We start from the raw sequence: 17,971 nt of genomic DNA on the forward strand, positions 1-17,971 counted from the left end.
GGATGAACTGTAAATGGAATTTAAAAAATATAAAGAAGAGGAACAAGAAGGGAAGGGCTGTTTTGGCTCCGTTTTTCAATTCTTAGAAATGGCGATCTTACCTACGAGAAACTACAAGAAAAGACTGTGCAACAAGAAGATTGGGACAAAGAAGAAGCCATCTTTAATGAACAAGTAACTTTATCTGGGGAAGAAAGGGGAAAGGGGGGAAAGAGAATGAAGAATTTAAGACCTAAAAAAACAACCAAAAAAGGGAAAAACAAGGTGAAAAGTGGATATAATGTCAGAAAGCAACAGAAAAGGGGAACACAGAAGAAGGAAATGGAGGTGGAGAGACAAGGGGGTAAAAAGGGCAGAGAGAAGAAGCAAGGGAGGAAGGAAGGGAAGAGAAGCTACAAAAGTTTGGAGCAAGATATAAAGAAACAGGACTTATTCGGAGATAATGTGTAAAAATTTAACTGAAAAAGCGATTCTGCAAAGGTACATAAGATTGTATTGTTATATTTGTTTTAGAAATAATGTTAGAAAATTGGAAACATGATTAAAAAGTGGGATAAAATAGTCAGTGTGATTCAGTGAAACTTTTGTGAACAAAACAAGTGAAATGAAATAAATGAGAGAATTGAATTAGGAAGGAATGGGAACATTTTAATGACACAATGTTTTAAAATATAACTTCATATAACTTTAAAATATATAACTTTAAAATATAAAGTGGGGGGGAAGTAACTATGGAAAGTTTATAAGTGTTCCCATAGAAGCATGGTACCTATTTGAAAAGTAATGTGTAAAATGTTTAAGATTTAAATGAATATTAATATTAACGATAGAATTGAATTGGTATGGATTGTTGTTTTAATTATATTATATATTCATAATTTTTTCTTTTTTAAAATATAGTGTGTAGCTTTAGAATGTACTAAGCAGAATTTGAACAGAAGTTAGGTATTATATTAAGTGTTATAATTTTAGAGGAAAGATATAAAGGCGTCATACTCCAATCAGTGATTACAGGAGAAATTTTGTTTAATGAGAAAAGATAATAGACAGCTGAAACAGGACAGACAAAGAATATAAGTATAATGATCTGAATTGAGATGAAATAAATAAAAAAAATTGAGAAAGTTAAAAGAGGGGAGAAGCTATATAGAAAATGTAGAATGATAATAAGATATGGAATGGTATATAAAAATGAGCATGAAATTGAATTTGTGTCTGTACGAAGAGATGTGACCCGGGATCAAGCTGCTTTCAAAAAAGATGTTTTATGTTTTTATGTTTTATTTGTTTATGTTTGTTTTTAAAAATCAATAAAAAATTTCCAAAAAAAAAAAAAGAGTAGGATCCTTTAGCTTCAAAACTCCCTGTTTTTCTCCAAGAAGCCTTTGCACTTGGACAGACAAAACGTTTGTGTGCTTATGTGTGTAACAGAACCATAAAACAATTGAAGGAAAGCAGGAGGGGCAGGAAAAATCCACCACCGCTCCCTTGTGCTAACCAAAAAGGATTCCACAGAATTAGATTGACAGGCGAATCCAGAAAAACTATTATACTACAGTATTATTTTTAGATTGGGAGTGGATTGAGATTGATGTAAATGACCCATGTTTCACTGGGATTAGCAAACGTCCCTTGTCAGAGCCCCTTGGACTCCTCCCCAGATCCTCAAACCCGCCCCCCATGGCTGCCCCCTTCTTCCCCCCCCGCCCATTTCCTTTCCCCTGTCCCATGCCTGGAATTCGCTCCCCCTCCCTTTCCATCCTGCATCTCGCCCTCCGAAGGAGCCACGTTCGGATTCAGAGGTACCTGGGACGGTGCTCCAAATCCACTCTTTCTTCCAAACCGGCTCTGAGCCAAACTCAAGGTGAGGGTGTGATAATGTTTATGTTGGGGAGGGGGGATAAGCAGGGGGGTCGAGCGAGAGAAGCAGTCTCTTTCACTAAAGCTGGAAAGATGCTGTAGAAATAAACAGAAGAAACTTTCCCAGGGTCAAGGTAATTCTGCCCTTTATGTTATTTTTGGAAGGGCTTGATTTTCGTTTTAAAATGTATTTATGTCTAAATTTCTTCTTGAAAATTGATAACACTTCTCATAAAAAGACTGAAAAACCTAAAAGACCTACTATTCTTTTTTTAAAAAATGTGGGAAATATATGTAATTTTAAATACATATGTATATATACACTATATCTCTTAGTGCAAGATTAGAAAATGGGTGGCTGAGTGGGTGGGAGGGAAGACCCAAATATTTATGGTAAGCACATGTACTGTTTTAAAATTTGGCCTTGTTCTAAAGACTTAAAAAAAGCAATTTGTTGTTTTAGATTCTTTATTTGTCTCTCCTTTCTGAGATATTCTCCAAAGGGGCAGGGAGAAGTCCATCCATTAAATAAAAATGATTATGTGACTAAAACAAACATCTGAACAAACTAACCAAGTACAGATTTACCAGATGTCAAAATTCTGAGATTTCTATTCAAGTAAAGCTACTATTTGGTTTATCTAAAGTGGAGGAGTACATTTCTCCAAAGTGCCAAGAGAGGAAGAGAGAAGAGAAACCAAAATATATGGCAAGAAATATGGAAGGGGAGGTCATAAAATGGAGGGAGCTGAGCCAAAATGTGGCTGTTTTATATGGTTTTGAAAAAGGATGCTGTTTCTCCCCTTCTGGCAGAACTAAGATTAGTCTCATGTGACTTCAACGTGATTTTTTTTAGATAAAATTCCTTCACTATATTTTAATGTTTCTATTTTTTTAATTGGAGGGGGGTTTAATTAAACAAAACAAGCAAAATTTTCCCCAAAACTATAGAAAAGGGGGAGAATAACAAAAATGTTATCAGGACTTTTTACACAAGTATGTGCATATAACATTTAATGCAACAGATTCTATTTTTAAAACGTTAAATATATATTTCTGTTTTTTTTGAAAGATAATGTCATTACGCTTGAAGTTTTGAAAGATTACTTCGTATTTCTTGCCAGATAGAAAGACTAGTGATTTGCCTCTTAGATTTTCCAGACTTTTTATGATAAGTGGTCAATTTTCAAGAAGAAATTTAGAAAGGCATAACTATAATGTTTAAAAAGGAGCAAATACATGCTTACCAAACCCCAAGATTGTATCATCCATATGGGGAAGTTATGAATAAGGGGTGTTCTCTGTTTTTATAGACACTCTGCCATTTTGTTCTCTCCTTTCCCCTCTAAAGCAGGGGTGTCAAACTCATGGCCTGTGTGCCAGAGCTGGCCCATGGGGCGTCCCTAGAAACGGAAGGACGGGCCCACAGTGCCTCTGCCAGTGAAAACAGAGTATGGGAGGGCTGTGTGTAGCCCTCATGAACTCCGTTTTAGCTGGCAGATGGTTCTAGGAGGCCACTGCAGCTGGAAATGGAGCTTGGGAGCCTGTTTTTGCTGGCAGAGTGCTTGGCCACCACAGGCACCCCTGACATGAGGGATGTCGAGCTGGCCATGCCCAGCCTGCTCCCCCCCCGACAACACAATCCTGATGCAGCCCTCAGTGAAATCGAGTTTGACACCCCCGCTCTAAAGCATTTCTCTGATTTCAGTGACTCCCTCATTTTTAACTCACCATTTTAACATACCATTTAACTTTTCTGTTGGTTTTATTTGAAATGTGCTTATACGAGAACTATTTTTCCCATAACAGCAACAGCTGCCCTGTGTGGTAGATTGGGCTGATTGAGAATGACTGGTTCAACGGCCTGGTGTGGGAAGGGAGGGGAGGCAGAGGGGATAGTTCCTTGCAAGTGACAGGCAGGGAAGCAGGCAAGTGTGAGCGGGGGAGGCGGAAGGAGCCATGGTCCTCTTCAGTCCTTGGAGACCCTTAACAGGGAGTTTGTTTGCACGTTTGACAGGCAGAATCTTCCTAGAAGAGGTGCTCTTGTCGAGACCAAGGCCCTACGTCACAGGTATCAAACTCATTGAGGGCTGCATCAGGGTATTGTGTTTGACCTCAGGTGCCCAAGGTGGGTGTGGCCAGGGTAGCCATGGCTACTTGACGTCACTCATGTCAGGGGTGCCTGTGGTGGCCAGAGTGCTCTGCCTGAGAAAACAGCCTCCCGAGCTCCACTTTCAGCTGTGATGGCCTCCTGCAAGCCTCTGCCAGTGAACATAGAGCTTGGGAGGGCCACACATGCCCCCCCCCCCACCCCCCGCCGGCTCCATTTTCACTGGCAGAGGCACTGCGGGATGATCCATTGCTGTTTCCAGGCTGCCTCATGGGCCAGATCTAAGCACCCCATGGGATGGATGTGGCCCGGGGACCTTGACAACCCTGCCCTACATTGTGATACATCTTTATAGCTAATATTGTAGCCAGAACCTTGAATTACAGTATTGAACTGCAAAGAAGCAATATCCTGATGCCTCTGCAATTATAAAAATGGTAGTGTGATATATATGGCAGCTGTGGGCTGACACAAAGTTGAACAAGCAGCTGCATTCTGAAGTTGCAGATGTGGCTCTTCAAGGATCTCCCTGCATAAAAGTAAGTTGCTGGTAATCCAGATGGGGCAATACAGACAAGGCACAGGAGACCTCCAGTGCCACCTGGTTCAGGAAAAGGTACAATTTGTGCCTCAACTACAGTTGGGTCCTTCTGACCACAGCTGTCACTTGCTCTTCTGGCAGGAAGTGTGAGTCCAGGAAAACTAAATTGTGATCCCGACCTTTCAGATGTAGCAGAACCCTATCTAGGATCGAAGACGGCAACTTATATTGGAAGACTTCTGGCACCATTTTACACATAAAAACATAGAAACCTAGAATCATAAGTTTGGAAAGGGCTTCATCTTCTAGTCTAACCTCCTGCTCACGGAAGGAGCATTATACCATGCCAGTCAAATGGTTGTCCGCTCTATTTTTGAAAACCTTCAGTGATGGAGAACCCACGACCCCAGGAAGCAAGCAATTCCATATATCAATTGTTCTCATAATCAGTCCATCTCTCCTTCTAAGGTTGGATCTCTCTTTACCAAGCTTGTCCTGCTTTCAGGTGCCTTAGAGTCAGCCTCCTCTTTGTGGCAGCTCCTCAAGTACTGGAAGACAGTTCTCATGTCCCCCTTCATCCTTTTCTTCGACAGGCTCGACATACATCACTTCCTCAACTGTTAGACATGCGATTTAGCCTCCATACCCACTATCTATCATCTCTTTTTTTTTTTTTGCTCCTCTTTGCCTTCTGACAGCTCCAGCCATGACACTGAGATCTCCACCACATCGCTCATAACGGTTTAATCCATTTTTGACAAAAATTTTAACCAATGTAATGGATCCAGAGTATTCAGTTTCCCTCACAATTGTGTACAGATGGTCATTTTCTACTCTGCATGGTTTCTGTTTCTTAAACTGCGACCCCAGCCTCCCCAATTTGGTGCTCTTTTGGTTGCGTTAGGATTATACACGTGGCTATTTCCAATTGGTATGAGAATTGCAATCTTGTACATCTGGATGGCATCAGAAGGGTGAAGGTAGATGGATACAGGTAGTCCTTGACTTACAACCACAGTTGAGCTGGGAATTTATGTTGCTAAGTGAGACATGTATTAAGTGAGGTCGCAAAAGGTGAATCACATGGTCCCAGGACACTACAACCGTTGTAAATATGAGTCAGTTGCCAAGGGTCTAAATTTTGATCATGCGACCATGGGGATACTGTAATGATCGTCCGTGTGAAAAATGGTCATATCACTTTTTTCAGTGCCATTGTAACTTGTAACGGTCACTAAATGAACTGTTGTAAGTCAAGGACTACCTGTGCTTCCTTAAGAGGAGGAACACCAAACCAAATGGGGCAGAGGCGTGTGTGTGTGTGTGTGTGTGTGTGTGTGTGTGTGTGTGTGTGTTTAAAAAGTCAAGACAGTGGCTATGCCTCTGCCTGTGGAACTGAGGCCTTGTAGTATTTTATATGTAATTCAGTGGGGACAATAGGAAGCTGGCAAATGTATAGTAAAATGACATTTTTTTTGGTGGGACTTAGGGTGAAAACAGACCAAATTCAAATTCCTACTTAATTACAACAGTTTATTGGCTTGCTTCACTAGGATAGAATAGTTTAAGATGGAACATGCCCAGCATTGTTTTGGGTTAAAATGTGTCCTTTTATGCTCCAATAGAGTTTGTTTTACATGTCCATATGCAAGTCTCACTGTTAATTCAATTGAGCATGTTATTCAAATAAGGCCATAAAGATTATTTGCTCTTTATCTAACAATGGATCCTATATATGAAGATTCACAAGTCCCTCTGAGACCAACTGATTACAACAATCACCTCCTGAATCTGTATTTTTCAAATTTGGTAACTTTAAGATAGGCGGCTGCAGTGGTGGGATTCAAATTTTTTTGCTACCGGTTCTGTGGGTGTAGCTTGGTGGGCCTGGCAGGGGAAGGATACAGCAAAATCCCATTCCCTCCCCACCCTACTTGCCTGCTTTCCAGCTCCATTATCCTGTGCAGGGCAACAAAAGAAGACCCAGCCAATCAGCTGGGAGTTGGGAGGCAGAGAATAGATGGGGGCGGGGCCAGTCAGAGGTGGTATTTGCTAGTTCTCTGAACTACTCCAAATTTCCACTACTGGTTCTCCCGAAGTGGTCAGAACCTGCTGAATACCATCTCTGGTGGCTTGGGAATTCTGGGAATTGAAGTCCACACAGCTTAAAGTTGCCAAGTTTGAAAATCACTACTTTAGATAAAGATACAAGAGACCGTAGTCCATTATCAGGACCAGCTCGAGACATGTTCATGCCCTAGGCATATTATGGGTGCTCCTATATTTTTTGTTCATCTTCCAATTTCTTTTTTTTCCAAGTATTTTAGCTTTAGCTTTTTACTTTTATTGTTTTCTACACCTTTTCTTTTCTTTTCTTGGACATTTTCCCCTATTTACTCTGAATTACAGTAAATAATTTTAATTACATTAGCACCCATTGTGGTCATATGACAGCCATTCTGTGAAATTATATTTAACCCTTGAATGGACTATTGGCATGGAGTTTGCTCTACTACCACTTATAACGTTAATAAGTTGTTGACCTGCTCTTGTGATTCTCTCATTTAGGAATTTAATGTCAGAACTTTGTCTAATATTATCAGATTCCTGAAGTCCCTAGCTGTAATAATAATTTTTCAGGATTCACAACATCTGGTTAGTGTGCTATTTACTACCACTTACCTGACTTTGTAGGTATGTTCAAAAGCATGGAAAGAAAGTATTCTAAAGCCATAAGCAAAGATTATGAAATTTTATAGTTGTGTATTTTGTGTATTTTCAATTTTGGCATTCTCTAAAATTTGGTGCCCTAGAATACTGCTTGAATTGCGTAGGCCTAGCTAGAACTAATCCAACCACGAAGAAGAGATAGGCTGAAGATTTAGAATTGCACTTTGCTGCTTAGAAACAGGATTATATCAGCAAAGAAACATTATACTCTGGAAATTTGTCCCAATTGTTTACCAGCAAACATACTTACAAGTAGTCTTCCAGTTATGACCAAATTGAGTCTGCCAATTTTGGATTTATTACATCTGTTGCCTAAGCCATGGTATTTTTATTGGCAAATCAAGCTTTGTTTTGAATAATGTGTGGAAATATTAGGCATTATTGAGTTTCATCCACATCTCTTTCTAGGTTTATCTTTGTGCATCATGGGGGTGAGCCGAGGATGTTTGCTTTGTGTTAAAGTGAAAATGTTTCTGTTCAATCTCATCTTTTGGGTAGGTATGCGAAATCTATATCTCTAGAATTAATTTGAGTGATTTTAAAGTTATGCACCAGAGAACCTTCCTGTGCAACAGGCAATCTTCATCCCTTACAAATCAGCACATCTATTCCAGATCAGGAATATTTTCTATTAATTATTATTCTATAGTGTGTGTGTGTGTGTGTGTGTGTGTGTGTGTGTGTATGTGTGTGTGTGTTTGTATATCTGTCTGTCTTATCTCTTATCTATTTATCTATCATCTACCTATCCATCCATCCATCCATCCATCCATCCATCCATCCATCCATCCATCCATCCATCTATCTTATTTACAATGTGACTGAGAGCAACTTATGAGAAACAAGCAAGATATAAACAACAATCAGCAATGAACAATAATAATCAATTATAGGTGATCTGATCCACATTCATATTGTCTCCTGTTATAATAACTTCAATAATAATTTATGAAACATAGGCCACCCAACCCTCAAGAGTTCTGAGCAGTTCAGAATAACTAAAAAATTACAATGCATCAATAAAGATAAAAGATGGCAAGCCCAATATGGTGAAAGGTCTCATCTTCCCTCGCTGAAAGGCTGATAAAAAAAGCCAGGTTTTCATGGGTCTTCTAAACAATACCAGAATTATAAACTCTTGTCTTGTAGGAGTGATGTGAGATTAAATGAAATACAGTGCAGTCTATTTGTTGATTCCATATTGTCATGAAAAACATAATAATCTGAAAACCTGGCTTTTATTTTCATGTCCGGCTTATTGGCTGAACTCCTATGATGCTATGGAAACATTTATAAACATTGGAACTCCTCAACATCCACAAGAATTGAACATTAGAGTAGTTTCCATTGTGGAAGTAGACGATCCTTTTGAGGTGGTAGGGAGAGAGTTTGATAAACTGGGAAGGTAAAAAATAATTGTGAATTAAGCTAATTATTTCTCCTGCAATGGTATCCTGGAAAACAATGAGAAGAGTTGAGCCTCCATTCTTGATTATGTGAATGTGCTTCTCCTTTATCTCTCCCTTTAGCTGGGTGGCTGTGGGGTGCTCGGTGTGGGCATATGGCTGGCCGCCACCCAGGGCCGCTTTGCTACCTTATCCTTCTCCTTCCCATCGCTGTCAGCAGCAGGACTCTTCATGGCCACAGGTGCCATCATCATGGTGGTGGGGTTCCTCGGTTGCTTGGGGGCAGCCACAGAACATCGATGTCTCCTGCTGACGGTAAGTAGCTTTGTGGACCATACTGTCGGCACGAATAAGAGTCAAATGGAATGAATGCCAAATAAGCCCATTGGCAGAAGCAGGAACTACTTCTGGTCGGGGAAGGTGGTATCTACAGGACTTATTCTGAAGCAAGATTTGTCTACAGGACCTACTTAAAGACCAGGCATCTTTGGTCTTGGAATGTAATTCATAAGCAATAAATTTCTGAGCAGGGAGATCTCCAAGAAGGAGATCAAAAAAATCAAGATGGCGACCTTGGGTGACCATGTGATCAACATCACATTTTTTTTCTGCTCCCAAAATTGATTGCATTTCGGACAACCTTCCTAAGAATTGCTTTCAGTTTTTTGGATGCATGATTCGTTTTCTTTTTCTTCTAAAATGTTTATTCCTTTGCACTGGATCTTTTTATATAATATACTGCAAGGCAGGTACTACTTTTCCTGTGTTCGTATATAAATTACAGTAGGGATTGTTTTGGGTAAAAATCGGGTCTAAGGGCTTTAATGAATTAAAATAATAAGAGAATTTAAAAATGTGCATTTTGTGGGGGTGTTGGTTATATACAGGGAAGCCTGGTCATAATTAGCAGGTAGGGAGCACATCTGGAGAGCGTCAGGTTGAAGAAGGTTGTGTTCCAAGGTATTTTTCTAACAGAAAAATCTTTTGAGTCCATTAAAATATTGAGGTTCACGATGGAAACAATCCTAGCTGAGAAATGAACTTAACTGTATGCAGGTAGTCCTCGATTTGCAACAGCTCATTTAGTGACCAAAGTTACAACAACACTAAAAATGGTCACTTATGACTGTTTTTCACATATACGAACGTATCCCCATGGTCACATGATCAAAATGGAGAGATGCAACTGACTCATATTTATGACGGTTGCAGTGTTCCAGGGTCACGTGATCAACTTTTGCAACGTTCTGACAAGCCAAGTCAATAGGGAAGCCAGATTTACTTAACAGCTGTGTTACTAATTTAATAAATGCAGTGATTCACTTAACAATGTGGCAAGGAAGGTTGTAAAATAGGGCAAAATTCATTTCACAAATGTCTTGCTTAGCAACAGGCATTTTGAGCTCAATTGTTGTAAATCAAGGACTACCTATATAAATATAAAACATGTATCTAAGCATAAACCATTCAACCTGGATTGATAAATTTGTCTGTTTTTCTTTAGTTCTTCACGGTCCTTTCTATTCTGTTTCTGCTGGAACTAGTTGGGTTGCTAGTTTTTTTCACTTGCCGGGATAAGGTAAGGATGCTTATTTCCATATGTATATTAAAAAAAAAATTGGAAGGAATGGGGTAAATTGCTAAGGAGATTGCTTAAAGAAAATCCTCAGTGCTCTGCATTATAGCTGACTGTGGCATCACCAATATCAGAAATGTGAATTACAGTATGAATTCCAAGTATCCAAAGAGGTATGTAATATAGACTGAACATCTATCTCAATTTCATGGAATGAGGAAACAATCCATTATACAGGTAGTCCTCGACTTACAAGCATTCTTTGGAGACTGTTCGAAGTTACAGCGACTTATGACTGACTGGTCCTTGCGTTGCAGCATCCCCACTCACATGATCAAAATTCTGGCACTAGGCAACTGGCATGTTGCAGCAACCTTTGGCCATGTGGTCAAGTTTTACACCCTCAAAAATTTCCTTTGAAGAGTTAGAGCACATATTCTTTTAAAACAAAAACAAAGTAATTGGAAGAAACAATTTTGTAGTGGCTGTCAACCTTTTTTGCTTCTGTGTGGCCATGTCAGTCATACATAGTCTGATGCCATCTGTCAGAAATATAAAAGTCCATCGTCGAACACCAATGTAGTCATATTATCCACCCATTCCTATCTTAATGGGTCCAGAACTGATAATGATGATAATGATGTTATGAGAGAGAAAAAAATATCTAGGTTTACTTCCAACCTGTTTTTCAAATGTGGCTTTAAGAAATCTATTAAGAAACTGGAAAATTCGCATCTGAGGGTAGATTATGGTTTCTCAAACTCAACATTATATGGACTTCCAACTCCCAGAATTCCCCCAGCCAGTAAAGGTGCCCTTTTGAATGATACTTCATTCCATGTACCTACACAAACTTCCTGGCTTGTTTGGAGTTCCCCATCCCATAAAACTTCCCTTTGTTCAAATTACATGATGTTTGTGTTCCTGGGTAATGGTATTTTAATAATCTAAAAGGCGATATTAAAAAAACAGACGAGTGTTAAGTACAGGTAGTTCTCAACTTACAACAGTTCACTTACAACAGCACTGAAAAAAGTAACTCATGACCATTTTTCACACTTGGGACCATTGCAGTATTCTCACGGTCATTTGATCAAAATTCAGATGCTTGGCAATTGATTCATGTTTATGACGGTTGCATGTTCCCGGGGTCAAGTGATCAGTTTTTGCAACCTTCTGACAAGCCAAGTCAATGGGAAATCCAGATTCATTTAACGACCGTTTTATTAACTTAAAAAAACCGCAACGATTCACTTAACTGTGGCGAGAAAAGTTGTAAAATGGGGCGAACTCACTTAACAAATGTTTCACTTAGCAACATAAATTTTGAGCTCAATTGTGATCGTAACTCGAGGACTACCTGTATAGAAATATGGCTTGCAACTATATAAAATATTTTAATATCAAGTTTCCTTACCCAAGACTTTAAAACCAGCCCAAAGTATCCTATTTCAGCATAGGGCATTCCAATTCCCCTCAATCACCACTGTGAGGACTGGAAACTTGGGTTCATTGATGCTCCCCCTATCCAGAGACATTTACTTGTGGCACTAAAGAAATCCATTGGTGCATGTAGTGTGTCTTTCCTCCAGTTTGATCGATATGCCCAGTCTAACCTCAAGGAAGGGCTCAAACTCTATGGCACAGATGACAACGTGGGGTTAACCAAAGCGTGGGACCTGGCGCAAAACGAGGTGAGTGTATAAAAAACAACAATGGTTCAATGTGGTACTTACCTAGTTTGAAGTCATTGGGAGTTTTTCCGGACCTCAAGCACAAGCACACACATTCCTCCTTTCCTTATCTTCTTGCTTTGCAGTTCCGTTGTTGCGGGGTGCGTAACTACACCGATTGGTTTGAGGTGCGGAATAGCACTTGGGTTCCCGAGTCCTGCTGCTTACAGAGAAGCAATGGTTGTCAAAGGGACAGTGCCAGCTGGTGGAAAGAGGTGAGATGGCAACAGGATTGTGCTGAAGATGATTGAAACTGATAGAAGAGAATATCTGTAGCTTAGGCTTGAGCTGTGGAATTCTGGGCGCTCTCTGAGCTTGGTAGTTTTCTTGCAGACGTTTCATTACCGAATTAGGTAACATCATCAGTGCACAGAGATTATTGGGAATTCCCTTTCCTGCAGTGGTTTCCAAACTGGCACTTTCTCCAAGAGAGTCTGTAAATTCACAGCCAGACTGAAGCACAGAGAATTGTGGGAGGCCCTGCAGGTATCTCCTTCCTGCCTCAACCCCAGGGCACTCTGTTTATGCAACAATGCACAGCCTGAAATTCCACTTTGCTGCTGCTTGTCCTCTTCTCTGTCTGTTCATGTTTTTTAAGGATGTCTATTAATTTTAACAGTAGATAACAATAGCATGTACAGAGAGTCTTCGAATTATGACCATGGTTGAGCCCAATTTTTTTTTGTTGCTGTAAGTTTTGCCCCATTTAATGACCTTTCTTGCCACAGTTTTTAAATGAAGCACTGCAGTTATTTAGTAACATGGTGGTTAAGCGAATCTGGCTTCTCCATTGACTTGGCTTGTCAGAAGGTCACAACAGGGGATCATATGACCTCCTCAGGACACTGCAAACATCATAAATACATGCCAGTTGCCAAGCGTTTGAATTTTGATCATGTGACCATGGGGATGCTGCAATGGTTGAAAAATGGTCATAATTACTTATTTCAGTGCCATTGTAATTTTGAACAGTCACTAAACGAACAGCTATAAGTCTAGTTGTAAGTTGGGACAAGATCTATGTACAGATCTAGTCCCAATTCTGAAACAGAGAGAAGCTTCTTGTTCTGATTCCTGTCATTTTCCCCCAATTTACTATTTATTTACTTGTTTGTTTGTTTGATTGATTGTTTGTCAAACATATACAAGATAGCAGTATAGGTATTAAATAAACAAAGGAAGAGAAATGGGGATGGTAGGCACACTGGTGGGCTTATGCACGCCCCCTTTAAGGACTTCTTAGGAATGGGGTGAGCTCCACGATAGATAGTTTTGAGGTTGAAGCTGTGAGGGGTTGAGGCTGTAACAACGGAGTCGGGTAGGATGTTCAAGGCGTTGACCACTCTGTGGCTGAAGTTGTACTTTCTGCAATCGAGTTGGTTTACCTTGAGTTTGTATTGATTGTTTGCCCTTGTATTATTGTGATAGAGGCTGAAGAAGTCTTTTTTTTTTTTTTAAAGTAGAGTGACTCTTATGTTCAAGGAGGACCTGAAAAGCACTAGTGAAAATTACTTGCTGGTCTTTTCCAGGAGCAGAATTAATGGCAATACTAGAGTACAGGTAGTCCTCGACTTAACAATTCCTTTAGTGATGGTTTTAAGTTACAACAGCACTGAAAAAAGTGACTTGCGACTGTTTTTCATGCTTAAAGATTGCTGCACTATCGATCCTTTGGTCACATGATCAAAATTCAGATACTTGGCAGCTGACTCTTATTTATGATGGTTGCAGTGTCCCAGATCCCTTTTTGAGACCTGTCAAGGGACAAGCCAGATTCACTTAACAACTGTGTTACTAACTTAACAACTACAGCAATAAAGGTTGTAAAATGGGTCAAAATGCACTTAACAACCATCTCGCTTAGCAACAGAAACTTGGGGCTCAATTGTGGTCATATGCTAAGGACTACTTGTAAAAAAGCAGTCCTCAACTTATAACCAGAAATGGGACCAGAATTTTTATTGCTGGGTGAGTCACGCTTGATGTACAACCTTTTTGCCACAGGGGTCAAATGAATCACTGCAGTGAAGTGGATTATGCAGTTGTTAAGCGAATCCTGCTTGATTTTGCTTGTTGAAACCCAGTTGGAAAGGCCATAAATGGTGATCACATGATCCTGGTACACTGCAGAAATTGTGAATATGTATTGGTTTCCACATGCCTGAATGTTGATCATGTGACCATGGGGATGTTGCGATGCATGTAAGGACTGGTTGTAAGTCACTTTTTTCAGTGCTGCTTTAACTTTGCACAGTGACTAAAGAAATGACTGTAAGTTGAGAATTACCTCTATGGGACATTTCTCCCAAGGTTTCCTAATGTTTCATGTGCTTCTGTTTATTTTGTCCTTTTCCTTGCAGCCTTGCTATGAGAAGGTGAAACGTTGGCTAGCAGAGAACATCTTTGCAATGGGCATTTTTGCTGCCTGTATCATTGTTGTCCAGGTGAGATGATCAGAGCACTAGAAGTAGATGGAGTAACTTAGACCGGTGTTTTTCTCAATCTTGGGAAGTTTAAGGTTTATATGGACTTCAACTCCAGAATTCCTCAGCCAGCCTGCTGGCTAGGGAAATCTGGGAGTTGGAGTCCACACATCTTAAACTTGCTATGGTTAAGAAACACTCCTAGATATCTAGCAAGATTTCCTTCCAAGATCTCTATGCTCACCACGTAGAATAGGTGCGGGGAACGATGACCCTTTTATGACTTATGAGCCAGCAGTGTGCAGCTGCCGCCAAAAAAAGCTAATATAATCTTTGGTTGTATGAACAGAGACATAGAGTCAAAAACATGTGAAGTATTGGTACCATTTTATAAAGCCTTAGAAAGGCCACACCTGGAATATTGCACCCAGTTTTGATCACCACATTATAAAAAAGATACCGAGACTTTGGAAAAAGGGCAAAAAAGAAAGAGCAACTAAGATGATTAAAGCCTGGAGACTAAAATATATGAAGAACGGTTGGAGGGTTTGGCTAGTCTAGTAGACAAGAAGTACTAAGGGGGATATGATAGCAGTACTCCAGTATTTGAGAGGCTGCCACAAAGAGGAGTGGGGGGGAGTAAACTTATTTTTCAAGGCACTAGAGGGCAGGACAAGAAACAATGAATGGGAATCTAGTCAAGGAGAGAAAAACCTGGAATTAAGGAGAAACTTCTAACAATGAGAACAATTAACCAATGGAACACCTTCAGAAGTTGTAGGTGCTTCATCACTGGAGGTTTTTAAGAAGAGACTGGACAGTAGCTGATTTGAAATGGCATAGGGTCTTCTGCTAGAACAGGGGGATGTACTAGAAGACCTTAAAGGTCCCTTCCAACTAATTGGTTGATTTGAATTCCTGAGCCAGCCATGCTGGCTCAGGAATTTTGGGAGTTGAAGTACACAAATCATAAAAGGGCCCACCACTGACATAGAACAAGAGAATCCTAACCTCTTAGGAAGGTGTTTCCCCACCCCCCCGACTTTCTCAAAATTACACCTGCAAATCTGAGTGCACAATTTTCAGTTGAATGAGGAACAAGCAGAAATGGTCTTGCAGTCCTTGGACTTAATGTACTATATATTTTTTTGCTTAATCCTCTTCAGCCTAAAATGGACATTTAAATCTTTGCCTGCTCGGGGGATACCATGCATCACCTCAATGTCCCCTGCTGCGCTTGGATGATAGAAATGTGTACAATAAAATGTGCTTCTTTCTTTTAAAAACCGGAGCTACCTATCACGAGAAAAAGAGCAAAGACCAGGTAGAAGAAAAGCCATTTACAGCTCATTAAGGTTATAAAGGTTCCACAAAGACACCATCATATTTAGATCATAATATAATAGGAAAGGTGTGCAAGACAGCAATGAGATTAGAAGAGCAGTTTGTAAATTAAATATAAAAATAATGCAAAGGATTTTCGGCCAGTTGTTAAAAACCAGAACCAGTGACTGGTTCCAAGATTTCATCAAGCATACATCATAGTATTTATCTGGGTTTTAACACATCTAAACTGCAAAACTTTCAACAGCCACTGGATGGCAGGAAAGAAGTAAATTTTCAGCATTTCTCTGCCGAAATCTGTCGTTTTCATAATCTTTATAATGCAGTAGTCATAGCCTAGCTGCATATCTGATAGATTAGAAGGAAGATAATAGAACTGGGCTTAAAACTTTCTAAATGTGACCAACCCAGAGAAAATATTTAGCTCACTAAGATTTGTTAGGCTTCCATTCAGTCTTTTCCTTCAGGAAATCAATGCAACATATATAGTGTCCCTTCATGCCTTTTTATTTCCACGAGCACTGCTGGCGGACGAGTGGCCCAAAACTGCCAGGGAATTTCCTTGGCTGAGGTGAATTTGAACCTGAGTCTCCCCTAGTGTCAGTTTAGATCCAGCACCATGGCTGTTATACCTCCAGCCAGATCCCTGTAATTTATTTTCCATGTGGAGAGTGCAAGGCTGAAGAAAATTGTGTTACTAGGATAACATGTAATACTTGTTCTTGCACTACTCAAAATTCCACAAAGGCAGCAAGATGGCTGGTAGAAAAGATGAGAAGGGGCCTCCTTTCTCTATTCACTTTTTAGATAAACTGAGTTTGAAAAAAGAGAGGGAGAATAACAATAGTAGGTTTCAAAGTGGTTTACCACCGGTTCGATGGGTGTGGCTCTGTGGGTGTGCTTTGCGTGCATGCGCACACTTTGCGTGTGCCAGCCAAATGCACACTTTGTGCACACGCAATCCTTGTCACTTCAACAGCTGACGCAACGCAATCTGCTGTGCCGCGCAAAGCAACTGCACTTCAAAAGCAGGGAATAAAAGTCAATATGGGATTCCAGGCGGGCAGGTGGGCCCAACAGCAGCTCGTCAGAGAGAATCGGTTCAGTATCAACTGATCTTTGGTGCTACCAGTATGCCAGAACTGGGCCGAACCGGTAGAATAGCACTAGTGGAGGAAAGTATAGCTTCTGCACCCCTCCTTTGCTGGTCAAAACTGAAGATGAAGTACTATAAGTCATATGGGGCTAAGCTTAGAACGGTATTTCTCAATCTTGGCAAATTTAAAATATGTGGACTTCAACTCCCAGAATTCCTCAGCCATCACGGGGATTGGGGAATTCTGGGACTCCACACATTTTGAAATAGCTAAGAATGAGAAGCACAAGCTTAGAATATGATTGGTTAGTTTCTACATGTTCAAGCAGTGGGATGACTTCAAGGCCCAAGCCAAGAGCTGGCAGTACCTGCTTGTGTTTTGGAGCAGACAAGGAACAGGAATTTCCAAGGGCACAGTATTGATAAGCTGGGCTAGGGCCTTTGTTCTTTTTCTGAGTAAATCTTTCTCTATTCCTTTAGGTCTTGGGCATCGTGTTCTCCATGCTGATGTACTGCCAAGTTCGGAGGGTAGAGAAATATTACGACTGACTCCATCCAAGTCCATTCTTTGTCCTTTCAAACTTGGGAACATGAGATGCAGATGGATCGAGCACTTTAGCTCGAGGTTTTTTTTTGCATTGGTCTCTTCCCACATCTTCAGTTTCTCTTCTTTAGGCAAAAGGCAGTTCTGACGCTTGGTAGGTTCATACCGTGCATGCAAGAGGGGCCTTCTCTTCCCAGAATAACCAGTTCTCCTGAAGAACTTCATGTTTCTGTTGTTCATAAGTTTAACTCTCAAGCAAACCTCTTTACATCTTGACTTCTCCCTATATTTCATAATGTAGTCCCTCCAATCTCCTGCTTTGTATATAACGAAAATATATCAAGCACCAATAAAATAGTATTTATCTTTTAGAATCTGCATTTGGTACCTGTTATTTCTGTTTTTTATGATTTAATCACACCTATAACTGAATTTTAAAAAGTCTGGGATGTTGAATAAATAAAACTTGAATTTGGAAGGTAGGAACTTAGAATTATTCATATCCCATTATCATTTTTCTTGACAAAAGTACAAATGAACTTAATGGCAAAGCAATGTTACCATTGAAGATTTTTAAAATATGGGAAAAGTGGCAGTATTTCATTGAA

At 40.1% G+C, this 17,971-nt stretch overlaps 1 protein-coding gene across 1 annotated transcript; it reads left to right on the forward strand.

Annotated features, from left to right (window-relative positions):
- The first annotated feature begins 1,573 nt into the window (after window positions 1–1,573).
- LOC113443698 (tetraspanin-4-like) lies at window positions 1,574–17,737 on the forward strand. Its single transcript, XM_026712093.2, has 8 exons — window positions 1,574–1,864; window positions 7,650–7,735; window positions 8,771–8,962; window positions 10,152–10,226; window positions 11,816–11,917; window positions 12,043–12,171; window positions 14,317–14,400; window positions 17,300–17,737. The coding sequence occupies exons 1-8, from the start codon at window positions 1,681–1,683 to the stop codon at window positions 17,366–17,368; spliced, it is 921 nt and encodes a 306-aa protein (XP_026567878.2). The 5' UTR covers window positions 1,574–1,680; the 3' UTR covers window positions 17,369–17,737.
- Window positions 17,738–17,971: the final 234 nt, after the last annotated feature.

Source organism: Pseudonaja textilis, chromosome Z, assembly GCF_049901715.1.
Source record: "Pseudonaja textilis isolate UNSWEBS1 chromosome Z, rPseTex1.2, whole genome shotgun sequence".
NCBI lineage: Eukaryota > Metazoa > Chordata > Lepidosauria > Squamata > Elapidae > Pseudonaja > Pseudonaja textilis.

Bases quoted from the DNA above. Each gene is read 5' to 3' on its own strand.
- LOC113443698 (XM_026712093.2), top strand. From the start codon at position 1,681: ATGGCTGCCCCCTTCTTCCCCCCCCGCCCATTTCCTTTCCCCTGTCCC. The intron at 7,736-8,770 runs GTAGGTATGCGA...CTCTCCCTTTAG, and splicing joins TGTTCAATCTCATCTTTTGG to CTGGGTGGCTGTGGGGTGCT. The intron at 10,227-11,815 runs GTAAGGATGCTT...TCTTTCCTCCAG, and splicing joins TTTTCACTTGCCGGGATAAG to TTTGATCGATATGCCCAGTC.